Genomic DNA, 23216 nt, shown 5'->3' on the forward strand with positions numbered 1-23216 from the left:
CATTTCTAATTGTGTCGTGCCAGTGAGATGTAATTTGAACTGTAAATCTCAAGCCCCAAGTTTGTGCTGGGGTATGAAGTTAGATAAACCCTTCGTATGGGTGGAGTTCACTACAAGTTAACAGCATTTGCTGTGGTAAACCATTTTGTTCATCATCTCTTTTTGCTGAAGTGAGTCCTCGGTGTGGTTTGGGTGCACCACTTGGGTAACTGCTGAAACTGCTGTGGTTTCAGAATAGGACCTGTTTTGCTTTTTTCTGAATTTTTTTCCCCTGAAACTATTAGCAGAAAAAATCAAATAAGCAAAGGTTACAACTGTTTGCCTGTACTTTTTTCCTGCCATACCTCAGAAAAAAGGAGCAGCATCATTTAAAAGTGTAACGGTTTTTAATCTCCAGTGAATGTGAGATGGTTGCAATCTCAGTTACTCCTAAGAGAATATATTCAAGGTTATGATTTTACCAATGTCCTTCAGTTCAGTTGGTGACTTTTTAATGCAGTTTGGGTATTTTTGCTGTATGGTCTAGAAATACTGTCCTCATGTTCTTGACATACTAAACATGGGAATGCAAAAGTCTTTATTAAATATACACACACTGCACTGGGAGATTCACACTTGGTGTAAGCCAGAAAGGATGTCAGGAAGATAATTCTGGTGTGGTTACTAATTTGTTACTAATTACTAATTTGTGGCCAATAAATTAGTAAATGGGGAGGTCTAACTGCACCAGACAAATTTCTGCCAGGCCCCTGTTTGCTGAGTCTGGCAGGGGGGAAACAAACTCTAAGCAACATACAAAGTGTAGTGAAAGAGAGAGCTCCTTGGGGACCCTGTCATGGGTGCCAGGAGTGGCAGATTCAGCTTGGCCATTGCCCCTAAAATTACTTTACAAAAATAAACCTGATTTTTATAAGGATTTTCTGCTTCACCTGTTCTTCAAAATATAATTGAAGCCCTCTGCTATTCTTTAACATACAAGGAGCTGAAGATAATGGGACTCAGGACTTAAAATGAATTTTTTTCAATATGATTAGCAGTAACTCTAGTATTCAGTGTGACATTTCCTCTGCAGGAAAGTTATTCTTTGTGATCTGTTGTGAAGATGAAGCACGAGCAGACTCTGATGCTTGTTGTGTAGGTTCTGAAACCACCAGGGGCTTTGAGCAAAAACATGAACAGGGCACCTAGAACAAAGAGGTTTGCTGAGCAAATGCATTGCAAACCCTGAGTTTGCATTACGAGTCACCAGTTCTACAACATGGCTTTGGCAACTGAAGCTCTAGCCTAAGAAGAAGGTAGCTTAAAATGGGCCAGTTTTGCTTTCATCAATCAGAATTGGTTTGGGGCAGTGTAGGGTGAAGGATTCACAGGGGATTTTTGTTTTGCTGGTAACTGGCAATAGAGGAAGGAGATGAAAAAACATAGAGGGCTCTTGTTTTGCCTTGACCTTAAATTAGAAATGTAGCTATTTTAATTTTCTTTGTAATTGAAAAGAAGTTGCTTTTGAAGGAGGGAAATTTATGCTGGACATGAGGAGGGAATTCTTTCCTGTGAGGGTGGTGAGAGCCTGGCCCAGGTTGCCCAGGGAAGCTGTGGCTGCCCCATCCCTGGCAGTGTTGAAGGGCAGGTTGGATGGGGCTTGGAGCAACCTGGGCTGGTGGGAGGTGTCCCTGCCCATGCAGGGGGATTTGATCTAGATGATCTTGAAGGTCCCTTCTACGCCAACCAGTTCTGTGGTTGGCCTGAAGAATTACACACACAGGACTTAGTTACTGATCTCTTACCAGTTTTCCTGAGCTCCCTGGTGCTGTGTAGCTGTGGCTGAAGGTGGCTGTAGTGGTGATTGAGCTGAAATCCAGCAGCCCAGTTCAGAGACCAGAATGTGGCCTCTGTTGATAGGAAGGACAGTTTGACAACTGGGATGGAGGAGGGTCCATGCTGGTGGGGAGAGCAAATGCTCCTGGTATTTCCTGTGAATTTTGTCACTTCCTTCCATAAAGGACAAATCACTCGTCTGATCTGCCCGACTTTTGAAGTCCAGCCTGTGGTTGCTAATATGAGTATCTGTATATCCTTGCCACATCTCTTAACTAGGAATGGACCACATCCTGAACCATGAAAAATGGTACTGGAGTGAACTTTGAGGTGTCATTGATCCTCCAGCTTCAAAGCAATGTGATTTCTAGAAACCATTTCTCAAACCTGATGCACAAGTTCCCTAGGCAGCCCAGAGTATTAAGTTTTTAAAATGTTACAGATCATCTAAGGTAAATCTTTCTTGGGAAAATCTTAAATCCAGTAGCCTTTTCTTGATGGAGGCTTTGCCTGCAGGACTGTCATACCTTGGATACTCTTTAAGACAAAACAAATCCAGTTGTGTCTCCTCCTGCATGTGTCTTGTTTCTGTGCCTCTTGCTGCTTGCTCAGCTGTGGACTTTCTCTCTTCCCATTTTCCCTGGAGCAGGGTGCCTGCAGGTGGTCCTAAGGCCCAGGTCTGATGTTAGCACTAATCACATAAGAGCTGTGTGGCTCCTTCCTTCATTAAGGAATCCATTCCGTCATTAAGGAGGTGCCACCAGCACCTGTGGAGCTGCTGGTGGCAGAAGGCAGGATGTCTGGCAAGCTGAGCACAGGGGAGATGGACTTTTGGCTGAGCTGAGATTTAATGGCAGGTGAAGCCAGGCTGCTGGGGGATATCAAGTGCAGGTTTGCTGATCTCTATTCCTCTTTGACAAATAAGGATTTCCACAGATTTGAGCAAATATAAAGTTCATGAGCAACGAGCTTCTTAAAAGCTCTCGGGTGTGTCTTAGACATGCCAAGTACATATGCTGAAATTTGGGATTTTTACTCCATTTCTCTGTGCTTTCCTGGTGTGTATATCCTGATGTGAATAAATTCTAAGTTTCCTATGAAAGGACAGTTCAAAGAATTGGATGTTTCAAAAAAGATACTTTATTAACGCAAATCATGGACGGAATTCAGGTTGTTCCACAAGAAGTTGTGAATGTTTTTCATTTAAAAATGTTTCTAGATTTTCCTTTATCATTTGCTAGGTGCACATTATAATCAGGATTGTTCATCCAAGGAATATTTTCCCTGAAAGCTGGGTTGTGTACCTGTCAGGAGCAATCTTTATTTTTAAAGAGAAAAAATGTACATGTATCTGTTTAGTTATTTGACCTGATAAAGTAGCACATTTTGCAAGGGGATTTAAAGATTAACCATGGAGGTTGCAACAAATAAAATGCACAACCATTATTTATGACCATACACAATAATTGCTGTGATTTCATTTGTTGTTGGGGTGGAATGTAAGAACAAGCAATCACCTGCAAGAGGGGGGTTGCCCAACAAGCACCCCAGAACAAGGTGATTCTTAATCGGTCTCTTCTCCCTTGTAGTAGTAGAAAGATAAACTCTTTCCAGGAATAAAACCTAAATGAATGCATGCATTCTGTAAAGTCACAGATAAAGTTACTATTTGTTTCTATTTAACATGACTGATTATTTATCTCCAGTGATATGTATTTTAAAGTATATTGTCTTTTAGATAATCCCAAACTTAAGTCTTAAATGTCTCTAATCCTGGAAAATTAACTGAAGTCATACTTGTCAAATTCTTCTCAGCAGATGTCAATACATTGGGGTTTATAATTTAAAATCTGGATGGTGTTAATGTTGCAGTATGTATAAATAAGATAATACATCTGTTTAAATTAAAAAGCTGTTGGAGATGATGTGCATTGAGAACTGAGTATCATTAGAGTGAGTGAAATTTTAAAGCACCCCAGGAAGAATGGATGATGCTAAAGTGTGTCAGCACAGTTTCCTATATAAGGGGTTTGCATTGTCCATGGTAAGTAACTTCTCTTTTTCTCCTTTTGTTTTGTTTTGTTTTCCTAAACTTTCCAGGTAAAAGTACTCCTGTAAGCCACCTGGGGTCTGCAGATTTTCCCAAGCCCCATGATCCATTCCAGCCATTTGGGGCTGACAGCAGTGACCCGTTTCAAAGTAAAAAGGGGTTTGGGGACCCATTTAGTGGAAAAGATCCATTTGCTCCCTCCTCTTCAAGTAAAACTTCTAAAGACTCTTCCTTGGGGTTTGCAGACTTCAGCTCTGTAAGTTAAGTTCATTGTCTCTGAGCAAACCACTTTCTGCTCTGCTTGCAGCAATCTCTTGGGTTTTGTTTTCACTGCAAACCTACTGTTCACTGGCTTCTGTCTCTTAGTACCTTCATGCTGTCCTCATTGTTTTTGTATTAATATTTCTGTAATAAAAAGGCATTATTTCAATAAAAGAAAAAGAAATTTCATACCAAATTTTCAAGGGTTTACTTGCATTTAAATTACTTTAGTACAGTGTGCCTTTACTCACAAATTCTTTGTAGCAGAACTTGTGTATTGTTTTTGTTGCATGGAGGCTATTTTGTAAACTGATTTTTGGGAGCCAATGCTGTAAAGAGTCAAAAACAATTGTTAAAAACATTTATATAGCAATTTCACCATATCCTGAGAAGCAAATCCTTGAAGGAAAAGAGTCCAGAAAAGTATTTTGTAATTGTTTGTGAAAAAGGTCTGACAATCCTGTCACAATGTTTGCTGTGTATGATGGAATGTGGTCATAAAAGATACAAATATGAGACAGAGACTGAAAATTTAGCTGTTGAGTTTTTATTCCAATTACTGATATGGTAGAAAAGCCCTTGTTAGACAAAGAAAACAAAATTGTTGTATAGTACCAGTACAGAATTGTCAGTATCAGAAGGTTTGAAAGCAAAGCCAAGTACCTATTCATTAAAAAACATCAGGGTTTCTAAAAGCCTGGCTTTGTTTTTAGTGCTGGCAAGTTCCTTACTGAGTTGGAAACGTTGTAACTGTAGTAGTAGTGTGGTTCTTACTGCTTCCATGAGTAGATAGAAATCTGTTCCATCCACAGCCTCAGGCTTCTCCCTCCTTTCATGTGTTTTTTGTTCTGTCACGTTGCCATGCAGTAAAATTGCCAACTTAATCTGTTACTTAACCCTGATGGACACAGCTCAGTGTTCAACAAGTGGAGATCTTCCAGCTGAATCATTCAGGTTGCTTCTTTTTGATGGTTTTTACCCCTAGTTCTAGAAGTGAAGAGTGAATGTGTATCACTTCCATATTTGATATTGTTAGTTGAGGTCACCTGTGCATACTTTTAGCTGCCCTCAGTGCTTTAATTTATCTCTGATACTGAAGACATCCAATTTGAAGGTGTTATGTATGTTCTGCCACAGCTAGTACCAGCCTGTTGAATTTGCACAGTTCAGTTCTGTGATTGTGTACAAACTGGTGACATTCTTAATAAAAATAAGACACAAAACTTGCTTTATCTGAAATTTCTTGACCAACATTGAATTCCTTCCTTCAATGAGAGACAAATCCTGGAGTGGAGTGTGTTTTATCCAGCTCTTGTCTTACTCACAGACTGCATTTCTTAAGTGAAAAGTGTGGCTTACCCTGAGTGATTGTATCAAATAATTAACCAAAATCTCTGGTCCTCATCCCAGTGGTTGCCCTAGTGTTAAATTTGCTTTGCCATCAGGTTTTATGGAGATGAGATTAACTGTAGAAGATAAGGAAAAAGAAGGAATAATGAGATCTTGAGCAGTAGCCATTTATAATTACATTTCAGTGGCACCAAATTAATTTTGTTTGTGAATTGCTTTCTACTGCTATAAGGAAAAAAAGAGTGTTAACTGAATTTGGCTGGAAAGAGAGGACTTGGTCCTTGTTCTTCTCACTTTGGGGTTGTTGGTTTTTTTCTTGTTTATAATACAATTACATTGCTACACTGGATAATTCCTAATCCTGTCTGAAGTCCTGAGGTGGACTAGTTACCTTCTAGTCAGCAAAAATATTGTGCTTTTCTCTGCCTGATAGTTGGGAAATTTTGTTCATAGAGGAAATGAAAAACAATTTTAATTACAGAAGGTTTTTTGACACATAGTTTGAGTCCATGGAATCTGAGAACAGAAATGTAGGTTTGAATGACTGAATAACCTGATTTTTTAAATGGAATTCTGTTGCAAATAAGTTAACATGAGGATCTTCAGTAGATACTGGTAGCACTCTAGAAGAATGTGGCGCTTTTTTTTTTTTTTAAGATTCTGGCAAATTCAAGCACCCAGAGTTTTAAGTGTGTTCTCATTGCATCCTTAACTTTTCCACTGGCATTAAAAATTACTCCTTGGAACAAACCAAAGACTTTTGGTCGGTCACATTTCAGGTATTTCTAGGTTCCAGCTTCAGTTTACAGAACAACAAGAAATGCAGTCTTTCTGCCAACATAAAGTGTTGAAGTTTCCAAGAAACAGAGGACTTAGAACTAAACTGAAGTTTTTTCTCTCCATATAAGCTGGTAATTTAGTGAACACAAGTCAGTGCAGCTTTTTGTGATTTGAATAGTTTCACTGCAGTCTGTTTTCCTCATGCCTTGGGTCTAACTGTACTTCTGGAAAAAAAAGAAGTGATTTTAATGAAATGCCAGCTATGTCATAGATATTTACAGACTTCTTGAAACCTGCACACGTGCAGAAAAATGTTGTTGTATTAAATGACTTGTCATGCAGTTGCATTATCTTTTGATAGGCAACCTGTGCAAGAATCAGTGGCATTATGAACTGTTATGGGTTTCACTTATCTAATGGTCAGAGTTACACTCCTGAAAATTTGGTAACCATTTGTACTAAGGCACGTCAAGATTTGTTTCCAATGATTCACTTGCCTTTTTATCCTTTTTATTTTAACTCAGCACTTCTAACCACAAAAATATAACTTGTGTACCATTAACAAGTGGTAACTGGGACTCTCCTAAGCTCTCCAAAACTTCTCCTAAGATGGAAGCTATAGAAGTAAAACTGTTTTTTCAACATTAAAAAAAAAGACACCCCAGAGAGTTTGACCAAAGCTTATTGGATTTCTGAGAATAGTAACTGTTATTCTCCATCCCAGCTGTATGATCTCTGAATTCTTTGGAGAAGTGGAAAAGTCCTATTTCCATTTGACTTCCATGTTTATCTTGAAAAAGTTAATCTATTAGTGAGCTTTTAAATCTTCCCTGTCAACCAACATGATTTGAGTAATGATAGTAGATTTTCTTAATTTTAAAAGTAAAATACCATCAAATGTTTGGCACTTTTATTGTATTTCAATAGCATTGAATGCAAGGTCCTCATCTAAACTTTGTTCACAGTGGAAGCAGAGGTATTGTTTGAAGAAAAGTAATTTTAAAGTAGTCCTCTTTTTTAATCAAATAATCTGAAAAATGATCTGGAGAGAAATACAGTGAGGAATTGTGAGTATCCAGATCACAGCATAATTGAAGTAAATTCTGAGTAAATGAGAATTGGACTTGGGTTGAAATAAATTCAAGTGGATGCATTTATTTAGAAAATAGGAATGACAGGTAAAATGCAGAGTGGAAAAAGCAGGGGCCATCATGTATAGGGGCAGTTGTGTGTAGGTTTAGCATTTCAAAGCTGCATTTTAATGCTCAGGTGAATGTTTGAAGCTTGTTTGGAAAGTGTAGCCAGATCAGCTCATTTAGGGACATATTTTGCTGTGTTCAGAGTTACTGTGTTGTGGACCACAGGGCAAATATATATATGTTTTGGGGTTTTTTTTGCAGTATACATTCAGCTGGAATTGAATCTATAAATTGCATGTAGCTTTCTCTTCCAAAAAAACCCCAAATAATATGTTTTCTGAACATTCCAAAAAAAAAAAAGAGTACAAAGCAAATTTTAGAAGTGGGATAAAATGCAAACATTTGCATGCAGCTGTGAGAACATTTCTGTTAACATCATCCTCTTCAGTGAATGCTAAAATTAAACAGTAACAGATTATATTTTAGTTTTAAATTGTTATGATTTCCATAAAGTGTTTTAATATTTTTGTGCAAAAAAACTTCAAACAAGCAAACTTTTGCATACTTCAGTGGTAAATACTGGAATATGATTTTGGAATAGTTTTGCTGCAGTGTGTTTTGGGAAGCTCAGACATGCTTAGAAGCTGAATGTTAAAATGTGTTCTGTTTCCTTAGTGTTTTCTGCTGAAGTAAATTGGATTCTCCTACATTATTTCTTACTGGGAAAAAAAAAAAACTCTGCATGTTTTTTTATGAACACTAACAGAAGGACTTTTTGTAACCTGATTTGGTGATGAAACTTGCCACAGATCAGCAGTCTCCAGAGTCATTATTAAACCCCCTCACCCTTAGCAGGAAATACTCCACTAAAACTCTGCAGTGGGCTTGCACAAGAGTAAATGACTCTGTTTTTTTTTACCGTTCTTGAAAATGGATGTAGGTTGCTATGCTCCCAAACCACTAACTTGCTTTTTTTGTGTTTGTGGAGTTTGTGTTTGGCTCCAGTCCTCTGGCCATTTTCATACACAACTGAGACGTGGATGCAGGGACATGCAGCCCAGATGGGTTAGTTTCCTGGTGGGAGGAGGAAGAAATTAAGGAAATAAATTAAAGGATGAAGTGAGGAAATCAGTGAGTGAATTTTTATCTTGATCCAGAAGAACTACCCTAAGACAGCTTGGTATACTTGACTCATATTTAATAAGTCTGATTCACTGTATTTATTTTTTTTCACATCATTTCTTCTTGCTTTCTGGCAAATTTGCTAATTTATTTTCCATTTTCCTTTTTTAGTTTGGAAATGAAGAGCAGCAGCTGGCCTGGGCAAAGCGTGAGAGTGAAAAAGCAGAGCAAGAGAGACTAGCTCGGTTGCGGAGACAAGAACAAGAAGACCTTGAGTTGGCTATTGCACTCAGTAAGGCTGATATGCCAAACTCTTAAGCAGAGATTCTCTGGCTCCACCCTGCCCAAGTGAAACCTTTAAACGTGGCTTTTATAAAAATACTCAATCCTTGGTTTTATGTCGTGAAAATAATCTTGGTCACCTTCAAACTCTGATTGAGACTGGCTGGTTACGTCAAACTGGGCTCCGTGTGGCTTTTCAGACTGGGCTCTGTGTGGCTTTTCAAGTGCACAATGTGCAGGAAACACTGTCTAAGCTCTACTGTATGTTCTAGATAAAATTTACTGCTTGTAAGAAATTCCAACGTATGATCCTAAGATACTGAAAGCAAAGTTTCTTTACCTGGAAGACAACGTTGCATATGGTAAACTGCAACTTGTGAATCTGGCTTATTATTACCTGGATTCCACTGGGGTTTTTTTGAAGCTGCAGGATGAGTTTCAAAGAAAATGTCATAAAAGGATATTTCTAGAAGTAGCTTTCACTTGTTACATTTCTTTAATAATTCATAGTAGGCTATTCAGTATATCACTTGTGTCATCTATATTAATTATTAGATGGTCACTTTTTATCCAGGAGATGTGGCTTTTACAAAAGAATCTGATGAATACAAACTAAATGAACTGCATAAAATATTAGGGATTTGAAGCCTCTATGAATGAGTAGTTCCAATTTAAACAGTTTGCATTGAGTTTTAATAATTGTATGGGATGTTGTAAAAGAGGGAGTTAACTCGGTTGTAGTAAATTGGACAAAGAGTCTGGCAGTTAAATCACAAGGCTAAAACTTGCTTTCTCTCATAAGCAGATATGATTGTGGTAAAATTTTGAGTGCTGCTTTCATGTAAAATCAAGCAATGGGAAACTTAACCAAACTCAAGCTACAACTCGTTTTGCCCTCTTTTGCTCCAGCCACCAGAACACAGACCATATTATTTGTTACCCAGCTGACTATGTCAGACAGTCTTTACCTCTGTTTCTTGAATTCCACCTATCTTATGGGGTTACAGATGTAACATAAGTTAGCTGAAATAAGGCCAAGTTTAACCAGATTTAATTTGCCAAATGCATGTTCATGTCTAAGTTACAGCAGCACTGCTAGACTGTACTGGCTTTAAAATACAGCTTGAAGTAATAAGTCCAAGTAGGAACAGATTTTATATACACCTGTAGAACTCAGTACTTCCACCTGGTAAGGATGTGTTTTACACACAGAATGTGTTTTACATGTCCTAGAAAAAAATAAGTCCTTATGATAAGTCTGTGAATTATTTACTTACTAAAAATGCCTTTTCTGGTTACAGGAATTCTAAAACTTCCATTGTCTTTGCCTTGGACTTCTATGTCTAAATAGAGTAGGCATCTCCCACAACATTTTTTACATGTCCTTAATGTATATTTGCTCTCCTGTCCTTGGTTCTGTAGGAGTACACAGCTGAACAGTGTGTGGTTTCACTGGTGCAGCCCTTATCTTACGATATTTTCTCTATTTTTTGGAAAATGTGGAATTCCTTCATCATCTTTAATGCTTTTCTACTTTTTAAGTCCTTGCTTCCTTACCTTACTTCTGGTTTTCACATACAAAGACAGTGCCTGTTCACTGAACGAAAAGAATATGTCCCCATTCTGCTGTGATTGCCTTATTCTGGATTATTTCTTTGCAGAAAGACAAGAAACAGATTGAATCATTTTAATCTGCTTTGTAGTTTTCAGCTCTGAAACCCAACTGAGGTATGGCATTTGTTGTCTCAGGCTTGTGTGACTATGGGCACATGACAAAACTGACACCCCAAACCTCAACATGCAGTTTTAGGAGTCACATTTTCCACTTTGCTGTGTGTCTCCTGTGCTCATGGTACCCCAAACCATCTGAATCTTTAATTCCCCCTAGAAGGGTAGAAGATTCATTCTAATATCAAATCCAACCACGTAAAGGTCTTTAATATAATCTTTCATGACCTCTTGTGAATGCAGCAGAAGATATTTCTAATTTTACAGCACCTGATTTGTAATCCCTTCCCACTGTGGTAATTTTTTCCCTAAAATGTATGAGATTGAATGATCACACATACTAAAATGTCAACAAACTCTCTTTTCTGTTGGTGTACAGGACTGGAAGTGTCTCAGAGCAAACTTGGGTCTGTCTGTAGCTAACATGAGAGAAAAGTTTTGCTGTGACAAAGCAGTTTTCAGAACTGAATGGCTGCAGGACTCTCAGTGAAGTTAAATTTTATCTATGTGTAAGATTCTCCTTTTCATTTTGGCCTGAGTCTTTGTGGTGTCTCTTCTGCTACAATAACCCCCCATTCATCCACAGTGCCATTTTAGAAAGGAAAACCACTTTTGGACTGTGATTTGGATGATGTCACTCCAGTGGGATGGGGTGGATGAGCTAAATAGCTTGATTCATTTTCTGAGTTATGTACCATAAAAAGACTTTCTGCTACTTTGACAGTGCTCTACAATATTATAATTTATAATGCTTCCAAGGCAATGAGTCTGTGTTAAGATCTCCAGCAGGAAGCCAGAAATGTGAATTAATCTAGCATTCCATGTAGCATTAGCAGGAATTGCTCATGTTCCTATTTCCTTGTTGACTCATTCTTTGTATTTGCTTGGACAGTAACAGAAGATCAAGCAAATGAACAAGGACAGCACATGTTCTCTATGCACAGTGAGTTAGATTTAGTAACCTTAGTTTTACTTAGTTCAAAATTTTAGACACTGCAGTAGAAGAAAACTCAGCTGTGATTTCTCCCCATTGCATTTAAGTTTTCCATACAAAAAGGAAAATCACCCACGTTCTTCCCTTCTGCTTGTAACTCAGTGTTTTGTAGGGCACCTGCTCTTGTTCTTCTAAGACAAAACTTATTGCAAGACATTGATCTTCTTCCTCCAGAACAGTGAAATTTGAAGCACAAATAGGCCTGTTGCTATTTGGGCAGAGAAAATATGTACAATGCAAGATATATAAAATGTGAGTATACACAATGCATATACAGTGTACATTGAGATCCATATTATTTGTGTCTATGTGTGTATATATATATATAGTGTATTGTATAATGTAATAATAGTGTGTGTATATACTATATATGTCCACATACTATGTCTAGTATATAGTTAACTTGTGCTGTACATAAAATGTGTATATACAATGAATATGTAGAATATGCATATATATTCTATATATTAAAGCTTGTGTGTATGTATGTAGCCTCTAAACAGAGATGGAATTTTTACAGACATGCAGATCAGATCATGGCTCTTAGAATTTCAAAGTTCTGGCGAAAGAAAAGGAAAAAAGAAGAGAAATTACTATTTCTAATAAATTTGCTTCAAGGTTACTTTCTTTGGCATGGAAACCTGTGTTCCTTAGCTGTGCCAAGTGTCAGAGAAGCCTGGCAGAAAGCAGGTATCATCTGCAGGGGTTGTGATTTCACATTCTTTGGAGTTTTTCAAGTGTCTTTTTGAGAGGTGGGTTCTACTTCTGATCTTCTCACATGTGATGGTCATGTCATTTTTTTTCTCTAGGCTGAGCAATGATTTTTCTCCTCCATTTCCTTCTAGTTTTACTTCTTTTTTTTTTCTCCCCCTTCTTGTTAAAGTTATTTTGAGAGAGCTATTCCCATGCCCACATACACCCCAAGCAGTCACACGCCGAGGTGGAAAACATGTTTTTCTTGCTTCATTCCAGTGATAGAAGTTGCACATAATTATCATCTGGATTTCAGCTCTGGCTTTCCTCTGTTTCCACCTAAGCTTTTACTTCATGAGGAACAACTTGTCTCTTGCATTCTTAGCTTTGAAGGAGGAATGGAGGTGCTTCTACTTTCTCCTTCAGATCAGTTATTAGGCTCTGTGGTACCATGAGCAATCACAAACAGTTCAGTTGGCTTTTATGGTGGCATGTGTGTTTTATGCAGAGTTATCGTCACTGCTGGAATGACTCATGGAAAACCATGAATTGCACCCAGGCACAACAGTTACAACAGGAAAGACAGACAATTATTCACGTGGAACCTACGCATGCAAGCTCTGCATGTAGGAGACAGGTATTGAATTACCCCCCTTATCCTTTATAGACCAGTCTGTTCACATTTGCCTCGAGTGGTTTCCCTAAGTGACATTCAAATAGTTGTGCTGTAAAACATACCAGTCATTCTGCAATAAAAACAGATGCTTGTAAAAGCAGTCCTTCTACCCTAATGCAGTACAAAATATTTTTTATATTGGCAGATTTTTCCTTATAAAAGCTCTGCCCTGTGAGGATCATCAGTCCTTACTGTACTTTATTTTGTGTAATGTGTTCTCAAAGTGTAGGAAATTCCAAACTGTGTCTGACCTTTTTTTAATTTTTTTCATTCCTATCTGTGAAATCTGTTGTCAGAAATTCTGTAGAGATTATTTTGTTTTCTTATGCTCAAAGATAATGCACTTTTCTTGGATTCTTCTTATAATCCTTTTGGGGTTACTATTTCTTCTTTAGTGTTTCTCCATTGAGAAGAGTATTTATTCTGTAGAACTGAGACCCAAGGAATTTTGGTCCAAGTAGAATTGTTGCTTTCCCTCTTGTAAGGGTTTGATTTCTCCCTTCTGCATTTTATTCCTTCCTCTCAGGAATGTCATTTCTGTTTAATCCTCATTTAGAGTTGGAACTCTGTTAAGGTGAATTGATCTATGCTAATAATCATCTAGTTCAAATACCTTCCTACACTGGTGGAAGTTGTTGTGTCAACCATTGCATCTCCCTGTAGACTTCACACAAACATCTCTTCTTAGACAGGAATTTTGCTTGGAGTATGGTGGAATCATAGAAGATTTCTTTTTAGACTACATGTGTTAACTGTTGCTCATTGACACACGTTTTATCAGTTGATAAACTGCTCTTTTTACTTGAAAGTTTTATAAATAAAGGCTAATTTGTTAAAAAATGGAATTTTCATTTTTCCAACTTCTGCCTTCCTTTTCAAGTTTAACCTTACAAGGTAAAACTGGTAGTTACCATGGTTCCTTCTGCTGTTGCCATGATAAGAGTGCTCTTCTGGTGTCCCTTCTAATGCCACGTTCCTTAGTCTGACCTAAGAAAAGGTGGAAACACAAGGTGGAAACTGCAATGTTGACCTAAATTTGACTAATATCTCCAAATATGTACATTACTGTAGCTATATTTATCTTCAAATATCGTAACAAATTGAAAGGTAGTTTAATTTTAACCCATCTCATGTGTTTATTGTTTAATATAATAAGAGAAATGTTATTGTTTAATATAATAAATGAAAAGTTACTTTTTGGAGCTCTTGAGACTTTGGCAATTATTCATGGGGAGGGGGGATATATCCATGATTTCACAGGCTTTTGTGGCTGATTTATGAATCTTCCTTTGAACAACTGCTTGACTGTGTTGATATCTAGTTGCTTTTCAGTGTTTTCCCTCCTCTCTTTCCCCTTCTTCCTTGTCCCAGCCACGTTTGGTCTGCACAGAGCAGTCAGAAAATCCAACACCGCACCCTTTCCAAAACAATTTGTGTGCTGCAATGCTAAACATCCCTGCAATTTCTTACTGGGAGGGGTTTAGAGAGATCATCAGAGACAAACCCTTTCTGCTTCGCTGGAAAAACACACCTCACTATCGTACTATTCCACATTATTCACTTTGACTCATTATTCTCCTGTCTGTTTGTTTTATTTACTCTGCTTCTGCACACACTGGCCTGGAGAACAGCAGATTGCCAAGGCAGGTTTCTCTTGAAATTGCTCTCCAGCAATTATTTTTAGTACGTTGACATTTTGAAGCCAAGATTTGTCTATGGTGTGTCAGAGACAGGCACAACTTCCTACCCAGGCTCTCTCCTTGTCTAGTGCTCTGCTTGGCTGACAAAAAGAGAGGTCCCAGCTCTGTGTTTTGCTCCTGCTCCAGTTGTTGGAGTCTTGACGTGCACAACGTGCTCATCCTAACACCCAAGCACTTGCATGCTCCACATTGTCTGGGCCTGATCCAAAAGGGTCCCATGGACCATGGTGTAGAGGCCAAGAGGCTCTTCACTGGGAAGGGAAGAAAAGTGTAGGCATCCTGGTTGGGAAGAAACTTCTACTCAGGGAAACTCCAACATCAAGGAAGTCTAAGGTGCATTTGTTGACTGGACCTAAACCTGCCCCCAGGTCAGCTTGTGCTGGGAAGGTCCATGCTCTGGGACGTCTTGCTGCCATCCCTACCCCTGGAATTGCTGTGGTGTTTCTCTCAGGGAGGTGCTGCCAGGGGAAAACTGCTGAATCTCCTGTCTGCCCTACGTGACTATCAGTTTAGTCACTCTTACCTCCTGTCTGCTTAGCATTTTTTTAATGTAATGACTGCAATTAAAACATTTTATTGGTGTTGATATGGCATCTCTTACAAGCACTATAACCTTTACTGCTGATGAATGCTCACAACACTCTTTGCTAGCTGCAAACATAATATATTTCTGCTGTTTAACTTCCCATGACTGTTGCCCTCACTCATGGCTTTTCAGAAGGAAATGGTGCACAAGAGCAGAGCCCTGTGCTCTCTCTGCACCCCTTGCACCCTCAGGAAGGCATCCTATATGCTTTTTTTCTACAAGTGCTTGCAATATAAAATCCATTAATGGATCAAAACCCACTTATGTTGTCATTGTGGAGGAAAAAAAAAAAAGGGAGGGGGGGGGTGTTGTTGGGATTTGAGGATTTGTGTATGTGTGTTTTGGGTTGTGTTTAAGCCTCAGGCTCAGTAGCTTCTCTCCTAATATATTAAATGTCACAGGGGATGTCCAGTGTGATATTCCAGATGTTTCCTGATGGCATAATGATAGGTCAGAACTCCAGGAATGCTCTGAACTCTAAGAAGTGCAAGAAACCAAAGTAAAAGTGATTTAAAGGGACACAGAATCTAATTACAAACCTGTAAGTACATCTGCAATTTCTGAGCTGCTGAACTGGTGCTGACTACAAAGGCCAGAATACTTTTGATTTGCTACAAGGAATTCTAATTGAAGCAGGTGAGTAAGCAGGTAACTAATGTTAGCTATGGTTACAGAGTAAATTAAAACTTTTCTTCCTGCTCTCCTTGTGCTTGGCAAGGTGGTTTTTGTTAGAGTTAATACATCTTCATTCTATAAAGCAGTGCAGATGACTCATTTTTTTGTGTGTCTACATAAAATATTGTAAGATCAAATAACTGTGGCTGAAAAGTCAGACCTCAAAAGATTAAATCAAGCACATTTTCTGCCTTACAAGTTTAGGATAAATCCCTGCCCCCTCTGTGCACTTCAAGTTTAGAGCCCTGCTCAGGGGCAGAGGCAATTCCCAACCTCAGCCCAAGTGATGGGGAATTGGTTGTTTGGGATCAAATAGTATGGAGATCTGAGAGGTCTCTGGGAATCCGTAAGTTGAGTCAGTTACCTTTGGAGCCTGTGAATTGTGTGTACATCTCCGTGCTTTAGGTTACTGGTGTTTGGCTTGTAAACCTATTCTTTCTCCTCCAAAATCCATGGGAAGCACGTTTTGGGATGGATGTGGCCTCAGCCTGGCTCTTCAGCCACGGCAGAGAGGGGCTGCTGCAGTCCCAGCCAGTTTCAGGAGCTCTGACCACTCTGCTCTTGGCACGCAGGATGAGTCCCAGGCAGGTGGGACCTGTTACAGACCCAGCTGAGAGCAGCTGCTTCAGGGACATGCAGGAAGGTTTGTAGATGCCACCAGGTACGTTTCAGATGTTAGCAACAGGGATAGCTTTCTCCCTATTAAATTACATGGGGTTTGGATTCAATTTTCCTCTATGTTTCCCCCCAACACTGCTAGTTACCATAGCAATGGCTACATGACTTTGTTGTAGTTGCTTTATTTAAATATAGTAAAAGAAATTGCTAGAGCTTGGGATTTTGGCTTTGAAAATTCAATTTAAGAAAAGCCTAACAGCTAGTCTGTGTTGTAGGTGCACAAAATAGCTTTAGAAACCACAGAGTTTCTACCACAGAAAACCACAGAACCGCACAATCCTATAATTTGAAGAATGGGCAAACTTTTCTTGGCACTTCTTATGGATGGAGGATCAAGGCTTAGAACTAGTCAATGTTTTTGGGCAGTTTGTAAATGGTTGCAAGTAACCAAGGACTTGCAGAGGCTGAAATCCCCCATTCCTGCACAAGGTGAGCAGTGGCTTAAACTCCCCCAGCCATGGTCATCCACAGAACTGCAAATCTAAAATAGATGTCCAGAAAAGCCTGGTTCCTAGTCCAGTCTTTCACTTGAGGGATGGAAAAATTAATCATAGAATCATAGAATGTTTTGGGTTGGAGAGACTTTAAAGGTCTTTCACTCCCAACCCCCCTGCATGAGCAGGGACACCTCCCACCAGCCCAGGCTGCTCCAAGCCCCATCCAACCTGCCCTTCAACACTGCCAGGGATGGGGCAGCCACAGCTTCCCTGGGCAACCTGGGCCAGGCTCTCACCACCCTCACAACAAAGAATTTCCTCCTCATGTCTCACCTAAATCTCCCCTCTCCCAGTTTTAATCCATCCCCCCTTGTCCTCTCCCTCCCTGCCCTTGTCCCAAGTCCCTCCCCAGCTTTCCTGGAGCCCCTTCAGGCCCTGGAAGCTGCTCTAAGGTCTCCCTGGAGCCTTCTCTTCTCCAGGCTGAACACCCCAACTCTCCCAGCCTGTCTCCAGAGCAGAGCTGCTCCAGCCCTTGGATCATCTCTGTGGCCTCCTCTGGACTTTCTCCATGAGCTCCATGTCTTTCTGATGTTGAGGACCCCAGAACTGGACCCAGTGCTCCAAGTGGGGTCTCACAAAAACAGAATAGAGGGGAAGAATCACCTCCCTTGACCTGCTGGCTATGAAAGTGCCTTGCCCCTGCCCACAGCGTGCTGATGTGGTGCTGGGCTGCTCTCAGGGTGCTGGTGTGGTGCTGGGCTGCTCTCAGGGTGCTGTGTCTCCCTCCAGAGCTGGAAGGTGCCAAGGGATGGCCCCTTGGGGCGGCAGGACAGGACGGGTGCTGCTCTGGGTGCGTTTCAGCAGCAACAGCCTCGGTGTTTTCTGCAGCTGAGTTCCCATCTCGCACAGATTTAACTGACTCTTCTGAAGTCAGCAGGTGAGAGAAAGACCGTTTTCAGCTTGGTGGAACCCTCTGAAACCCGGGGTGGGATGAACTGACTTGAAACAGTCACTCCTCTGGACGGTGTTTTGAGTGCAGAAATATTTGCTGAAACCTTCACCAGGAACATTGTGCAGGATTTGGTCATTTCTGTTCTTAACATGCTTCCTATCTAATCTGGCAATCTATCTTGCAAGTATAGTGACCCCATCACTGTGGTATCTTATAAGAATATGTGTGAAAATCTTGTTTACAACAGACTCTACATTTCCTCCCGTCGGGTTTAACTGCAGCTTCTTTTTGTTGCTTTTTTTTTTTTTCCCCTTCCCTAGTGTGTCAAACTCAAATCCAGGAGCTGCAGATGGACAGGGCAGGTCTTTGCTGCCTGCTCCTGAGGAGGCATCTGGGATTCTGGGTCTTTTCTGTTCATTAGAACAAAAGTACTTCAAAGATGAAGACCTGATGATCTATTATTAGATGTTGCAGAGCATTAGTGATTTCCTGCTGGCCAGGAGAGGCTTGGTAGATTTGTGGGATCACATTGGCACATCTTTGGATATACTAATTTATACCCATTAAAAGAAAAAAAAAAAAAAAAAAAAAAAAAAAAAAAAAAAAAAAAAAAAAAAAAAAAAAAAAAAAAAAAGAAAAACGAGAGTTGACAATTACTCATAATAGAATGTGAGAAGAATGAGATCAGCATCTCTTTCTTTCTGCTACAAGATTATCTCAAGATTCAAGAACCTGAAGTTTCCTGTAAAGACCGCACAGAAATTATTATCTGTGCCCTCCCTTAAATAATTAACATAAAGTTGGTCATGAGTGTTTTGGCCCCCCTGTCTCTCCCCACTTTCGGAGACTTCTATGACATGTTTTCTTTATATTTCTAGATAAGGATGGTTTTGCCCTTTTTTCAGTTGAGTCACAACAAATCTAAAAGCCCAGAGGATCCAACCTGGTCATTTTTGCCTAGTGAGGAGCACCCAGCAGAACATGTCTCCACCAGTCATCATGATTGGTACCTCGTTTGGTAACATGGTGTCATGCAGATAATCTCTGTGAGAAGTGTCTCATCTGAAGACCTTTCAGTGAGCAGGAGCAGAGGTTGTGACCCCCACAGGTAGACTATTCATAGGAGCAAAGGGAAGGTTGGGTGTTGATGTGCAGAGGTGCTGGCAGAGGAGCACCCATGCCACTGTGGTGGGTGCTGGAGGAGCCACACAAGTGGTTTTGGAAGGGTTGGTGAATGCAGCAACACTCTCTCTGCTCACAGGCACAGGGCAGCACTTGTGCTTGCACACAGTGCTTGGTGCCATCCCCTGGCTGCAGCTGCCTTCCAATCTGGGAGGACACAGAAGAGGCCAGATCAAGGGCCACCTCACCCAGTAACCCTGCCCCTAATACAGGTCACCAGAGATGGCTGGGGACGAGCAGAACCAGAGAAGCTTCCAAGCTCTCCCCTGGGGACTGTCCTGAGCCAAACGTGGGGCTGGACACCCAGGGGTGACCCCCCTGCAGTGAGATGTGAGACCTCTGGGTCTGCCCTAATGATGTTGCAAAAGAGGGAACAGTTTAAGATGGCACTCACAGAAACCTGGGGATGACTTAAAAACTTTGCCTGCCTTTCAGCAAGAGCAGGGGAAAGCCAGGTGACTCTGGAAAGGTGAGGGTAAGGATTGATTTAAAAAATGGTGTTATAAACACCAAGGGACATGCTGCGAAATATGGAAATCTTCAGCTATGAGGAAAGAGAAGGAAATACCTAGAACTGTTGCAACAATGAATGTGCTAATTTTAGAACATCTTTAAGTCATCCTCACTTTCTGGAATTAAATTGTGCAATTTAATTTATTTTTATGTTGTGTTTGTTTTTTTTTTCTAGCAAATAGATGAGTTTTGTTTTTAATGAAGAAATGTTAAATCTTTCTTATATTTCACTTTGAAAGAGCTATAAAAGTGAAATGTGGAACTCATTCTTCCATGTCAATGATTAGAAGCCCAAAATATATCTGTTCCACATGAACAACTGCAGGCTTTGCTTTCACAGAAGAACAGCTATATTTGTAGTTACTTTAAATGTATTCCTGTTGATTTCAGCCTTGTGTATTCTAACTTGTGAAGTCAGAAAAATGTCACAACCTTGATTAAAACCAAGTTCCAAGCATCCAGATGCTGAGGAAAAATGCTCCAATATTAAGCTGAGTCTGCATACTTAATTAACAGTGATTTTGTTCTAGAAATATCAAAGCTCCCCACTAAACTGTAGCTGTAAAAACAGGATCCTCATCAGTTTCAAGGTAATTGCATAGACATACTACATGGATTTATGATCTAATTTACAGCTGTGAGAGGGTTTGGGGGGCCCCTCTATTTTTCTTGTTGCAATATCCAGTTTATTTCAAATTAGTTTTCAGCATCTAGATTCCTGGCTAACTTGTTTTCCTTCCAAATAGTCAATATCTCCCTTAGCTCCTGAAATCTAGGTGGGATTCTAAATTATTCAGCCAATTTAAGGTTTTGGGACTGAGTTATGAAGGTCTTTCAACCTGTGTTGTGAATTTATGCTTAAATTCCACTACTGTTCTATTGGAATTCTGCACAGAGCTCCTGAGAGCAAGGATAATTTATGTACAAGAATGCCTTAAAATAAGCCTCCGTAATTACAAAAATGCAGTGTTTAAATTTATAGTAAAAACCCACACACTGCTGGCAAAACTGTAACTGCATCTGGAAAACATTAAGGATGCTATTAAAATAGTCTAGCATAAACTAGAAATGAGACTGAAATTACAGTGTTGCTTACTTAACCATTTTTAGGAAGTATATTTTGAATGTGATCTACTTTCCCAGTTGATTTTTTGATCAAGCCCTGTATTGTTTCTTGCTCTCTGCTGAGAATTAATTACATACTTTATTATCTATTTTAGAAAAATCCATAGCTCAGATTTTTTTAAGTCTTCTTACAGTCATTGGTCATTTCAAACAGAACCAGGTGGTGGTTGGTGCAGCCATCAGGGGAAAAAGAAGAACAGGGAGATCTCAAAGGAGAATCAAAATCACAGCAATTAAAACTTATTTTATTAAAAAGATGAAATGTTTTCTTCAAACATTGAAAAATTACGTTTTTATAAAAACAGAAATAGGCAAAATACCCATTTGTCTTCTATTTACATATACAATATTTCTCATTGTATAAAATTATTTACAATATATAAAAAAATTACAGTAAAATAGGTTATTTTCTTACAAGACATCAAGCCCTGTACTTCTAGTGTAGATCATGGCAAACAATAATATTATTGCACCTGTGAAACAAACAGTCTAACAATAGGAGTGTTCTCTTAGCCATGCCTTCAACTGAGATCTAAAATAACATCATTAGCTACAGTAACATTCATTTAATCTCTTCTAGGGTCAACTTCAGGCAGTTTCCATACAAACATTGTCTTGTAAAGCTTAGGACTGGGCAGTTAGAATTGGGGGGAAAAAAAAAACAAAACAAACAACCAAACAACAAAACATATTTACAGCTTCTTCTATACAATCTGTATGGAGTCTTACGGAGTTTACCCTTCACAGAAGCTGCATAAATAACCCCTGTTCTCCTGGCCGGGATGGGCAGGTTCACTGATAGTCCGGTCAAGTTCTCTGCAGGAGATGACTGGCTAAGTCTCCTTGTGTCAAACCCTCCTCAGCTTCCATGGCTGGAGCCTCGGTGCTTCCCTCCGTAGTACCAGCTACAAGTTTTTAACGCTTCTGCACCTGAGCAGTTAAATTAACGTCCACTGTGGGCAGGTCAGAGTCCCTGGGGGCTACATGTGCCGCTTCATGTGCAAAGCCAGGTGGTCTGACCTGGAGAAGGCCCTGTCGCAGAGGTGGCACTGGAAGGGCCGGTGCCCGGTGTGCTTGCGATAGTGACGGGTGAGCTCGTCGGAGCGGGCGAACTTCCAGGTGCAGCCTTCCCAGTTGCAGTGGTAGGGCTTCTCACCTGCGGGAGCAACCAGAGAACGTGACTCAGCGCGGCACTCCCACCGGCTTCAGCTCAGCAGATCCTTTCATCGGCCACCCAGCCCTCCTACAACAAGATGCGAGCGCTTTGTACACCCAAACCAGGCTGCCCTAGCAATCGCTTCCCTCATCTATGTCCCTGTGGAAGTCCTTAGTAAAGCTTTGCCCTGTGTGTGTGCACAGGAAAACACTCAGATATTATAGATCTGACCACCTGTCATAGCTACACCGTGAACACTCCCGGAGATGAAGAGACTACAGGGTTAAAGCTCACGCTGCAAACTGGTTTTATACAGGTGGCAACGGGCAGGCAGCAGAGCCCCGGCTGAAGCACCCGGCTGTATTTACCTGTGTGCGTCCTGAGGTGGGCCTTCAGGTGTGAACTCTTGGTGTAGGTCTTCCCGCAGCCTGCGTAGGTGCACGTGTGAGTGGCTGTCCTCTTCCGTGGCCACGACCGACGTCCTCTTTTTGGTTTGGAGTCCAGCAGCTCCAGAGGGGAGGAAGGAGGGGTGAGCATGCCTCTGGGAGCTGAGGGTTGTAAGGGGAGCGTGTCCTCGAAGAGGCCAAACTGGGAGGTGTTCTGGTACTGGAGGTGGGTCTGGGGGTGGTGGAAGCTGGAGGCCGGGTGGTAGCTTTGCTGGAAGGACACGGACGAGGGGCACATCATCTGCGTGTGGCAGTCATTGACGAGCAGATCATCAGGGCTCAGTGGAGGGGTCTCTGCCCCAGGGATCTGGGGTGAGCTGGCCACCCGGGGCTGCTCGTAGGCCATCATGCAGGTGGCATTGCCCTCCTGCTTGATCTTCGGGCAAGCCTGGGGCACCAGACCCAGGACCGGTCCATAATTGTCCATGTCAGGCTCGGGCTTAATGTTCTCAACAAACTGCGGGCCTGCAAAGCCAGGTGTGACAAAGAACCGCCCGTGGACATTGCTGGGAGGGCAGTAGTTGGAGTCCATCTCAGAGCGCATCATGTCGGGCACGATGCCGGCGTTGTAGGGTGGGGGGCTGCCCTGCTCCAGGGCACTGTAGCATCCCGGGGACGGGTTTGTCTGGTAAAAGCTGCTGCTCTCCCCTTGGGCAGGGGGATAGTCCCCACCGGCTGCGCCTTGGCCGTAGCTGTCGCTGCCCATGGAAAGGATAAAATCCAGCACGTTGTTGAGATCTTCATCCTCTTTGCGCGGGGAGAGGCCGCCCCAGGTGCCGCCGGGGGTCTTGGCCTCTTGGTCGCACTTCCACCTCTGTGGAGGGGGGAGAAAGAAAAGGGAGAAGAAGGTTAGAGGTGGTGTTTGAAGAGGGGGGG

The 23216-nt window shown here is 40.9% G+C and overlaps 2 protein-coding genes across 2 annotated transcripts in view; one reads left to right on the forward strand and one right to left on the reverse strand.

Moving 5' to 3' along the window:
• Positions 1-8835, forward strand: part of EPS15L1 (epidermal growth factor receptor pathway substrate 15-like 1) — a 34386-nt gene extending 25551 nt beyond the window's left edge. Inside the window, exons 23-24 of the mRNA XM_009997801.1 lie at positions 3916-4121; positions 8689-8835. Of these exons, the coding sequence (XP_009996103.1) occupies positions 3916-4121; positions 8689-8835 (353 nt within the window). The remainder of the gene's footprint in view (positions 1-3915; positions 4122-8688) is intronic.
• A 12773-nt stretch (positions 8836-21608) lies between these two features.
• KLF2 (Kruppel-like factor 2) lies at positions 21609-23160 on the reverse strand (the record flags this gene model as incomplete). Its single annotated transcript, XM_009997823.1, has 2 exons — positions 21609-21894; positions 22263-23160. Coding segments are annotated over 2 exons (1074 nt in total), but the record flags the coding sequence as incomplete, so codon positions are not given.
• Between the last annotated feature and the right edge of the window lie 56 nt (positions 23161-23216).

The sequence above is a fragment of the Chaetura pelagica genome, unplaced genomic scaffold (genome assembly GCF_000747805.2).
Source record: "Chaetura pelagica isolate M959 unplaced genomic scaffold, ChaPel_1.0 scaffold595, whole genome shotgun sequence".
NCBI classification, from domain to species: domain Eukaryota; kingdom Metazoa; phylum Chordata; class Aves; order Apodiformes; family Apodidae; genus Chaetura; species Chaetura pelagica.